Source organism: Narcine bancroftii, chromosome 2, assembly GCF_036971445.1.
Source record: "Narcine bancroftii isolate sNarBan1 chromosome 2, sNarBan1.hap1, whole genome shotgun sequence".
NCBI lineage: Eukaryota > Metazoa > Chordata > Chondrichthyes > Torpediniformes > Narcinidae > Narcine > Narcine bancroftii.
This window is the reverse complement of record NC_091470.1, coordinates 288522859-288534888: the sequence shown is the minus strand read 5'-3', so window position 1 is coordinate 288534888 and position 12030 is coordinate 288522859. Positions and strand designations below refer to the sequence as shown.

The 12030-nt window shown below is 38.1% G+C and overlaps 1 protein-coding gene across 2 annotated transcripts in view; it reads right to left on the bottom strand.

The window, feature by feature from the left end:
* Window positions 1-12030, bottom strand: part of lactb2 (lactamase, beta 2) — a 38303-nt gene that overhangs the window by 17645 nt on the left and 8628 nt on the right. For both annotated transcript variants that reach the window (XR_011352236.1, XM_069921253.1), the window contains exons 2-4: window positions 9863-10026; window positions 5643-5769; window positions 90-268 (exon numbers count right to left, since the gene is read on the bottom strand). Coding sequence is in view for 1 of the 2 variants with exons in the window: in XM_069921253.1 (XP_069777354.1) it covers window positions 90-268; window positions 5643-5769; window positions 9863-10026 (470 nt within the window). In the remaining variant the exon portion in view is untranslated. The remainder of the gene's footprint in view (window positions 1-89; window positions 269-5642; window positions 5770-9862; window positions 10027-12030) is intronic.

Here is a 12030-nt window from a genome sequence, read left to right as displayed (position 1 = left end):
CTTTGTTTCCAACTGATGCAGGTCCCTAGTTTGTTGGCGTTATAACACTATAATCCATAATATAAAGCAACAAGAAAAATTGCACTTACCTGGATAGATTATGTCAGCTTTAATGGCTAGCAGCTTTTCCAATGAAGCCATATAATCATACAAGTCCTCAAACACTGTTGTCCCTTCTCCTAGAATACAGTCGCCAGAAAATATAGCATTTTCCTCAAGAAGTAGTAATACCATATGATCACTTGTATGTCCGGGTGTGTAGATAGCCCTGGTAGTAAAAAAAAATACAATTTCAATAAACTCCTCCCTTTATAAGTGCACTTAGTTTACATGAATGTATCAAATAATATTGCAACACAATACAATGCAATACAGTAAAAATCCCCATTTCCCAAAATTCAACTAACTGGCACATTAAAAAAAAATTGACAAAAATAAATTGGTAAAAAATACGTTAGTTTAAAACTGGTACCCCCTAGCAGTTAATTCACTAATCATGCAACACACAGTCTCAAGCAAACAGCAAATTCACTTATCTGATATCTAACCATCCCCATAGGGTGCTGGATACAGGGGTTTTACTGTATATATTTCTGTCGAGAATCAAAATGTTACTAAACTTCCTTTTAAATATTTAAGTTGAAGTATTCCTCAATTTACAAACAAATTGGATGCTTGGAAGATATTTAATTAAGTGAAAACCTGTGAATCAAAAAAGACACCTCCTGCTAATTAGAATGCAGAAAATTGAGAGTGCTCACAAATCTTGATCAAACTAAAATTAAATCAACAGAAGTATCTGGAATACAATATAATTAACAAATGAGTCTCAAGTTATGAGAATAAAAAATACATAATCTGCCCTCTCAGGGGCCTCACCATGTATACAAGATAAAATGTTGTCTTTACAGAATGGATTAGGATGCCTCCTCCAGTGGGAGAATATGAGGTCACTTTCTTAAAATATGGGCTTGTCCATTTATGAAAGAAAGAAAACAATTTATCTCAGAGAAGAATGAACTTTGTAACATCCTTCCTTAAAGGCTGGTAGAAGCAGAATCTTCGACGTACATTCTAGATAAATAAGAGTTTGAAAGACTACTACAAACTGCCTTTCTTTATCACTTTCACAGAGGAGATGCCTGACAACTTATGTGATGCCCTCATCGTAGCTCTCTACAAAAATAAGGGAAGCAAATCAAACTGTGGAAACTGCAGGGGCATCTCACTGCTTTTCGCCTGCATTCTCCTAAACAGACTTGTCACTGTCTCGGAAAGGAATCACTCGGAGGCACAGTGTGGCTTTTGGCCAGAACGGAGTACAGTGAACATGATTATTTGGTGAGACACGTTCAGGAGAAGTGCATCAAGCAGAACAAGCCTCTTTACTCTGTCTTCATTGACCTGACAAAGGCATTTAACACTGGAAACAGGGAGGCTCTCTGGATCATCCTGAGACATGACATATGTACAAGGAAATTCATAAAAATGGTTCAGCTGCTCCATGACAGAATGACAGGACAGATCTACTACAGTGGTGATACATCAGCTGCATTTGCCATTTCTATTAGAGTGAAGCAGGGTTGTGTACTAGTCTCAATCTTGTTCAATCAGTTCTTCACTTGCATGTTTTCATATGCTATCCAAGGTTTGGAGGAGGGAGTGTAAATCAGGTACCAAATGGATGGCTCTCTCTTTGACCTTCGCCGCTTGAATGCATGGATGAGGTGCCTCTACAGTAATTCAAGAAACACTTTTTGCTGATGACTGTGCACTCTTGGCATACAAAGATAGTGATCTGTAGTTAATGCTGAATAGATTCTCAGACACTGCTACTATTTTTAGCTTGACCATCAACCTGAACAAGACTGAAATACTCCATTAGTCTTTGCCAATCACCAAAACAAAAAAAAAAAATCACTGTTGACGACACCCAGCTTCAAATATTTGGGGAGCATCATCTTGAGTGATGGGTCTTTGGAAAAAGAAATTGACTACAGGATCAGTAAGGCCAGCCAGGCACTGGAGATGCTGCGTACCAGAGTGCTCAATCAACAAGACGTCCGTATCTCCACAAAGCTGAAAGTCTACATAGCTTTAGTCATCCCTTCTCTCCTATATGGATGTGAGACCTGGACTCTGTACCGGTCGCATCAAACCACTGGAGAAATACCACATGTGCACCCTCCGTTCCATCCTTGGCATCTGTTGGCAAGACTATGTCTCCAACCTGGAGGTCTTGGGTCACATGAAATCCACCAGCATTGAGTCCCTGATCATCAGAGCCCAGGTGTGGTGGGTGGGACACATCATCAGAATGGACGACCACCAGCTGCTCTATAGTGAATTCAAGACCGGAAGGAGACCTCAAGCTCGTCCATGTAAACGCTATAAAGACTCTGTGAAAAAAACCCTATGCTACTGTGGCATCCAGCCAAGAAAATTAGAAACTGCAGCTGCTGACAGATCCCATTGGCGAGCCCTGTACTATGAAACCAGTTTTGAAGATAGGTGCTGCCAAAAACTGATGGAAAATCGTAAACGGCGTCAAAAAGCAGCAGCCACAGTCGTTACAAAAATGGACTTCCAGTGTCCCCATTGTGCTAGACTTTGCTCTTCTAGATTGAGCCTGCAAAATCATCTTCATGACCACAATGCACAATAACGAAGGATCACAAGATAAAGAAACAGAAGTAGGCCATTTTATCTTGTATACATGGTGAGACCCCTGAGAGGGCAGAAGTAGCCCATCGAATCTGCTCCGCAAATCCACCCTGAGCTAAACTGTTCTCACTTCTAGTTCCAATTTCCTGCCTTTTCTCCATATCCCTTGATACCCTGACTAATTAGATACCTGTCAATCTCCCCCTTAAACTCCCCCAATGACTGGCCTCCACAGCTGTATGTGGTAAAAAATGACCAATATAATACTTAGCTTTCCAGTGTTATCACAAACTAGCTTGTAACTGCAGGATATGTTTAAATACACATCTTTTCTGCCTTTGGCATGCACCCAATGGCATATAGAATATAGAATATCTAGGTCAATCAATTTTGTAACTGTAGAACTAGTGCCAAATATACATAATTTCATTTTTCTGTGCTGAAGAATCTTTAAAAATATTGTTTTTGTAATGATACAGCTGGGCTGTTGGGCAATTCCAACTCAATTTTTGTTTGATTTTCAACAATGAGACAGACTTTCTCTTTATTCGATAATTCACATTTTAATAATTCAATATTGTACTATCTATTCCCTAATAATGGGCACAATTGCTGAATTTTTGGAACACCAATTTTGGTTTAAACATCTCGGCTCATCACCATGAAGAACCTTTGTTATTGCTCAGCACAAGTATAAGCTCATGATCAGATTCATTTTGTAGAAAGCTCCCTTTCAGCGTGCAAGAAGTCGTTTTTGGCCACTTACACTACTTCAAAGCCCAATGTGAGCTCATGGAACACTATGCTAATTGACTAGATAGTCACTGATAAATAATCAACCTTTCCATTAAGTATGAGAACTAGCCAGCTTTTAAAAAAATACTTAGACATGCAGCACGATAACAGGCCATTTCAGCCTGAGTCTGTGATTCTCAATATACACCCAATTAACCTACACCCCTGGTACGTTTTGAACAGTGGAAGAAAATGGAGCCTCCACAGAAATCCCATGCAGACACGGGGAGAACGCACAACGTCCTTAAAGACAGTGCAGGATTTGAACTCCAGTCCCAATCGCTGGTGCTGTAAAGGTGCTAATGAACAGTAACCTTCTTAAAGAAATGCAAGACTTCTTGACTCTAGAGAAGTGACAGAGGATTGGGAAAACTGCTAATGTAAAAACCTGGTTCAAAAGTTAGCAGAAAACCACCAGCCAATTAGCCCAACATGCAATGTTCAAAAAAAATGTTAACTTTGAGTTCTTAGCCCATCTGAATTGAGTGCTCCATGGCAATAAAATAGGGATTTGGGAGGGGCTTTTCATTAGTCGCCAAGGTTTTGAATAAAATGTATTTTGTGTGCATCTTGGTTATTTTTCCTTGGATCTGTTCATCACTTAAAAACCTCCCACATGCTTGCTGAAGTAGTAAACTGGTCCAAGCCTCAACAAACTAAATGATGCAGTAAAACCACCAGTATCCAGCACCTACGGGGGAATTGGTAGATGCTGGATATGCAAATTTTGCAGTTGTTTGACATTCACTCTTACCAGCATTAAAAATAAACAGTTTAAAAGGCGAAAAGCAATGGAAAATGTAAAGTAATTTGAAAAAAATAAATCAGTATTGTACTCCTTATGTAATGTAATGTATTTAATCAGGTAATTCCCGAAACATACAAAATTTATATTTGAACACCAGTCACTGGCACTCTAACAACATTGCACTAACGGCTACCCTCACCGTGCCACCATCATAGTTAACTGCCCCCTCCCCCAAGTTTACAGATAAAGCCTTACTAATATAATTAACAATATTTTAACAAAGATAAAGACTCTCACTAGACAGGGAGGCGCATTGGGTGAGTTGCCCTAGCGGTAAGCAGCATTGACTGGCTCTTCATCCTAGTGGTCGCCATGTAATTCAAACACATCTTTATTGAAACTTTATTCAAACAGCTGCTTTGGGCGGGGTGTTCTGCTTGCTAAGTGCTTGTTCCCATTTTCACCAAGGGTTTGAGTGTTGCTTCAGAGAACATTAACTTTTAAAATTTTAAACTTTTAATTTTTTTATTCTTATTCATTCTAGTAATTTATTTATTAACCTGCTGATATACAGTATCTATTGTTTATTTTCCTATCTGTTTATTTATTTAATGTCTGTCTGTTTGTCTGTCTGTCTGTCTGTCTGTCTGTCTGTCTGTCTGTCTGTCTGTCTGTCTGTCTGACTGTCTGTCTCTGTCTGTCTGTCTGTCTGTCTACTTATTTAACCACTCATTTCTTTTTGGCCAGTTGCTTGGGGATGCTGGCTGCTTGAATTTCAGATTACGGGGATTTTTACTGTATCTGGTTTTGATTAGTAAAAACACACCGAAATGCTGGAGGTACTCAGCAGGTCTTTTCAGCGTCTATAGGAGACAAAGATATATTGCTGCCGTTTCGGGGCTGAGCCCTTCTTCAAGGAATAAGCAAGAAGCAGGAACTCTCAGACTTCAGACAATGTTGGCTGAGGGAGGACCAACAAAAGGTGTTAATTAGATATGATAAGGGACCTTAGAGAGGTTTATAAAAATCACAAGTTGCATAGATAAGGTAAACAGACAGAATTTTTCGCAGGGTAGGGGAATCTAAAACTAGAAGGCGCAGGTTTAAAGTGAGAAGGGGAAAATTTAAAAGGGGCCTGAGGCAGTGGGTATGTAGAACAAGCTGCCAGAAGAGGTGTAGAGGCAGGTACACTTGGTAGTATTTTAAAAAACATTTAGACAAATATATGAGTATGAAAGGCTTAGGGAGATAAGAGCTGAAAGCAAGCAAATTTGGGACTAGCCTGAGCAGACAACTTTTGGTATGGATAACCAAAAGGTTTGTTTTCATGCTGATAAATTTAACTAGAATTTCTCATGTAAAATGAAAATGTTGACAAATGTAAAGAAACAATGAAAATATCTTCATTAAAAATGTAAAATTTTTCCAAGAGTACCTCAATGTGGCTCCCTCAGTCTCCAAAACATCTCCATCTTTTAGATACGTGTACTGACTTTCACCTTTTCCAATCATTTCTTTTTGAGGTGGCGAGTGTGGAAGTTTGCTAATCTGAACATCACCATCTTATAAAATACAAATTGTTAAAATCTAGTTGAGAATGTAAACTTTATATGTTCACAATACAATAACTTTACATGACAACAAATACATTTTCAGATATACAGACATATAAATGATATCCTTTCAAATTCACTAAACATTTTATCTTTAAATTAAATAAAATCTTGTTTCTATACAAATAATGTTGAATGGTCAAATATGAAAAGATAATTACCAGTAATTTAGTTTATTTTAATTTAATTTTCCAAAACGCCACAATTTCTATTCTTATTACTGAATTTTTTAAAAATCCATAGGAGATAATTATTTAGTCTCAGCTCTACATTGGCATAACCTGCTCTTAAGTAGTGCTTTTAATGAGGAAAAACTTCAGAGAAATGGATGAAGTACCAAATGGGAAAGTAGACTGCAGAGCATGATGATATTGGATAGGACCAAAGAGGAGACAGAAGAGGGATCTGTGTGGCATCCCACCTAAAGGCCAGGCAAAGTTAGATTTAAAAGCACTATGAATGTGAGTGAGTTTTCAGGAAAGCTGGATTTGAGGAAATAGCATTAGAGATTAATTTAGCAAAGTTTTTAAATTATTTTCATGCTCAAAACAGTCTTCCCTCTCAGTCTCAATCAGTCAATTGAGCCATTGCTGATATTTCTTCATTTAATTCAATTAGTTTGAACGAAATCACCAAACATTTAACTTCAAAATCACTTTCTGATCAAAGTTAAAATGCTCTAAGGTTGTTGACCACTGTTATTACATTATTGAAAATTACACTTCACATGAGAGAATTTGATGGACAATACAGAATCTTGGAAAATTAAGGTAGACAAAAATTCTGAGTGCTGTTTTCTTCATTTTATTTTCTGTATATGACACAGAAAATATCAAAGTAAATATTTCATTGCACAATGAAAATTAACAGTACCTGGCAAAGGAATGTCTGTTTCTTCTATATTGGAACCCCATATATCCTACATGTACAGTGCCCTCCATAATGTTTGGGACAAATACACTTTTTTCCCCTTATTTGCCCTCTGTGCTCCACAGTTTTAAAATTGTAATCAGGCAATTCACATGTAATTAAAGTTCACATTCCAGATTTTATTCAAAGTTATTTGTAGACATTTTGGTTTAACCATGTAGAAATTACAGCACTTTTTATACATAATCCCCTCATCTCAGGGAACTATAATGTTTGGGACATTTGGCGTCACAGGTGTTTCTGAGTACTCAGGTATATTTAATTGCTTCATTGATGCAGGTATAAGAGAGCTAGCCTTGCTTCTAAGCTTTTGATCAACTTTGTATTCTGCAGTTGCCATTTTTCAACATGAGGAAAAGAGTTGTCCTAATAAAAGTTAAAGAAGCCATTATGAGGCTGAAAATAAGAATAAAACAGTAAGAGATATAGCCTAAACTTAAGGATTACCATAATCAACAGTCTGGAACATCATGAACAAGAAAGAGCTCAGTAATTGCAAAAGGACTGGTATTCCAAGAAAGGCCTCCACAGTAATGACAGAAGAATTTTCATCTAAATCCCTCAAGAAAAATTCCCAAATGCATGTCTGAGAGATCAGAAACACTCATCAGGAGGGATGAATGGACTAATGTCAATGGACTATATCAATGGACTAATGTCTGCAGGAGACTTCATGAACAGAAAAACAGAGGCGACGCTGCAAGATGCAAACCACTAGTTATCCAAAAAGTTTACAGTTTGCCAAGAGGTATTTAAGAGCTTGTAGAATTTTGGAAAAAGGTCTTGTGGACAGATGAGATCAAGATTAACCTGTATCAGAGTGCTGGCAAGAGCAAAGTGCGGAGGCATAAAGGAACTGTCCAAGATCCAAAGCTACCACCTTTGCCATGGTTTGCATCTTGCAGTGCAACCTCTGTATTTCTGTTACGTTCACTTGTCACCTGAAAAGTGTTTCTCAGACATACATTTGGGGATTTTTCTTCATTAGGATGAGAATTCTTCTGTCATCACCCATGGAGGTCTTCCTTTGCAATTACTGAGCTCACAAGTATGCTCTTTCTTCTTAATGATTTTCCAAACTGTTGATTTTGGTAACATTAAGGTTCAGGTGATGCCTCTCACTGTTTTATTTTTGTTTTTCAGCCCCGTAATAGCTTCTTTGACTTACATTGGCATAACTTTGGTCCTCATGTTGTAAAATGGCAACTACAGACTCCAAAGGTGATCAAGAAGCAAGCCTAGCTCTCTAATGAAACAATTAAACATACCAGAGTCTCACAAACACCTGTGACGCCAAATGTCCTAAACATTATGGTGCCCTGAAATGAGGGGACTATGTATAAAAAATGTTGTAATTTCTACATGGTCAAACTAAAATGTATTCGAATAACTTTAAATAAAATCTGGAATGTGCACTTTAATTAAATGAATTGTTTGATTACAAATTTAAAACTGTGGAGCACAGAGGCAATAAAGGAAAAAAAAAATATTTGTCCCAAACATTATGGTGGGCACTGTAGATCTAATCCATTAAAACATAAACTGAATTACAAAATGTCACATAAATTTCTATGGATGTGTTTAATGTATTATTTATTTTATGAAAATGCAATTAAGAAGTACCACAAATGTCACTGTTTTAAACTCCAACTAATTTACCACTGTAGCTTTGGTGAGGCATCTACAAGTTTTTAAATATTGGAGTAATTCTTGATCTTTACAGTGCTTCATCACAGCTCTGTGTCTGGTGATTGCTATTAGTCAAATTCTCAGGAAGATGCTAATCACACTATGGGCTACAAATAACACCGTGTTTTTAAATAACACCACGTTGATTCTTGTTAAAAATGTCAGTAATCTAATTCTCATGTGAAAGAAAATATTGGAAATTCTCAACACATCTGAAAGTATCTGTACAAGGAAAAGCAGTGTTAGTGCTTCGGGTCAGGGATTGGAAAGTGAGAAAACAAGCTCCTTAAAGTTATCAAAAGAACAGGGGGAGGAGATGGATAGTGGAAAAGGGATTATCACTGATGGAGCAAGGCCAGCACTTGCATTGGGATAAGTGAATTTGTTGAATTTGGTGGGATGAAAGGTGAAGACTAGGGGAACTTTTATCCTTGCATTCCTGGAAGACTGGCAGTGAGAGTATAGAAAATGGAAATAGATGGAACATCCTTTGCAATTCATGTCACCTTTAACAAGATTTCACCACTTGATGCATTCCTCCTCCTCACCTTTAAGAATTCCAAAGGGACTGTTCCCTTCTTGTCTCCCTGGACTGCACCAACCACTTCCTCAAGCAACAAGAGATGCAACATCTATTCCCATCAAGCATGAATCGAAACAGGCCTTCCAGGGGAAGTAGTGGTTCACTTGCTCTTCTAGTGTATTGCATTGGACCTTCTCTGTACTGGGGAAACTACACACACACTTGGCAACTGATTTGCAGAACAATTAGTTCTCTGACCATTACCCATTCTTATCTGACTGTGGCATCCTCTTTGGAGACTTAATGTGAACCTGAAGCACATCACCACATTGTCCACCTTAATATGTTATAGTCTTCTGAAATCTGAATCTAAATTTAACAATTTCAGATTATTTGCTTTCCCTGTTTGCATCAAATGTGGTCAGATTTTCTGTAGTTCATCTTTCTGGAAGATACTGCCACTTTTTTGCCTTCCATGTGCACTGCTTGAATCTTCTGTACATTTTCTGCAACTCTGCCTTTTGCAACTTTTACATTCTTTTATTTGTTTTCTAACTACTCATTAAACTATCAACCAGATGGTTTCAATTGTTTACTCGCCTGATGACCCAGCCTTCTATCTACCATATTCCCCTCATTCTATCCACCCTCAACAATTTAAAACCAACTTTTCTCTCCTTCCCAGTCAAAAAATTTAACTGTTTATTTTTCCAGTGACTCTGCCTGATCTCCTGAGTGTTTCCGGTATTTTCTGTTTTAATTCCAGATTTCCATCATCTGCTGTTTTTTGAAATCATCTTTCATTTTCATATGAATAATTGCCATTCACTTGAGAGAAACAAGGTGGGCTCTAGTTTCAAATACTAGCACAAGGAAGATTCTTCACATTCGCAGACTCACCTTCAATAACATTGTTCAAGATATCTGGTATGCCGCCAACATGATCGATGTGCCAATGTGTAACTAGAATTTCTTGAATACTGGTATTTTGTTCGATCAAAGTTTCTTTCAAACACCTGGTGTATTCAGGTACCCCTGGCTCACCTGTATCAATTAGGAATTTTCTGCAGAAAATATATTATGATATTCCTTAAAAGCTTGAAATTTACTTTTAAATATGCAATAATATTTGAAAAGTCAGAAAGATTCATTGCAAAACTTTTAAAAAAAATTGAGCATGTTGCAGGTCAGAGATTAGGTATTCCACAGTGAGCAACCTGCTAGAACTTTTCCTCCATTTACAAGATACAGGCCAGGAGTGTGACAGAATGCTCTCCACTTGCATGGAAAAATACAGAGTTAACAAATCAAGCACTGCCCACTCGATTGGCACTGCATTCAAAATCAAAAACCATTCCATCTGCCAGCAAAATCTCACAGCTGCAGTGTTTGATTTGCATTTAGATATGTCTTAGGGAGATAAATCAGGGCAGGGTTTTTTTTAGTGTAGGTCACATACAAACACTTTAAACCACATCTTATTTAAAATACTGGAGCTCTGCTCATGCTAGACAGGCTGGCGCCAAGAGCCTTTGCAAAAGCTTTGGAGAGTGCTCAAGAGACATCACTAATGGATTGTTGTTTACAAAAAGGCAACAGATGAAAGAACTCGTCCGAGCCACAGGCTGTCTGCAGGGGAACTTGCTGTTCTAAGAGGGTCATGTGGTTTTGCAAGCAGAGAGAAAAAAACAGGCTTTCTCTCTGAGTGAGAGAAGTTCTACAGTTTTACAGTCCGCAGCAGCAGCTGGGACAAGCTGGTAAGCTTGTGGATAAGCCCCATTTGGAAGATGGGTTGTGAGTTCTTAGCTCAGCCTAGTCAAAGCCCATGTGGTTTATGCAAGAGGAGAGGACTGGCTGCCTAATGTTTCACTTGAAATAAGTGAAACAAAAAGGAAATCTGTGGTGACCTGAAAGAAAGAGGTTATCATCTGGAAAACCCTGATGGGGCACGTTTCTTCAGCAAGACACTGAAGTGGCTGGTTACAAGGAATCAGTTGTGCGTGCCCAGCAAACAACAAATCTCTCTCTGAAAACCGACAAGAACATTTCTGAGCAGTAACCATTTACCTTTCAAGTACCAAAGCCTGGTGAACTTCAAAAAATGTTGAATTCTGTGCACAGTATAAGAATTGCCTGCAACCAGTAAACTTGGAGGAATGAGAAGTGAGATTGGACTGTGAATCAAAGAATTTTTCTAAACTTACACACGCATTACATACACGTGCGCTTAGAATTAGAAGGGGGTTAAGTTAGGTTAGTAAATAGTGATAAGTTTTCATGTTTAAAGATAATTAAAGCAACTTTTGTTTAAGTAACCATTTGTCTTGGTGAATATCTATTACTGTTGGGTTTTGGGGTCCTCTGGGCTCGTAAACACCTGCAGATTACTCTCCATGTCATACACCATCATAGTACTCATCTCTCACTGACAATGGGTCTAAATCCTGGAACTATCTGCTGAAGATATAAGTGGGAGGAGTTCACCAGAATGGCTGAAACAGCTCAAATAGGCAATTTACCACAACCTTCTCAGGGACAAATAAGGAGGAGCATTGTTGAGTATGCACTCACACAATTAAGACTCTGAGACGTGATGCTTTCTCATCCTTTACTTCTATTAGACTAATATGGCTACTGACACACAGGGTTATATATATGGAAGGGTGACATTGTGATGTCCAGCAGAGGGTGGGCTTATACCCAACAAGCATAATTACTGATTTGGTCAGAAATGCCCGTGTGATGTAATTGAATTGAAGACCTTGATGACGCGATGGATACCCTGTTTATAATATTTTACTTAATTGGGCTGCAGAGATGAAGTTCAAACACATTCGAGAACAGGGTTATTTTTTATTGCTAAGGTTACAGATAATGCAGATGAAGAAATGCAGTAGATGCCATCTATGAATTTTAGAAGGCATTTGATCAACTCCTGCACAAGGAGAGGATTCTTAAGGCTAAGATTTATGATCATTTAGAAAAGCATAGCCTTCTCAGAGATGGTCAGCATGGCGAAGGTAGGGCGGATTTTAGTAAGTCATTTGACAAGGTCCCCCATCATAGAT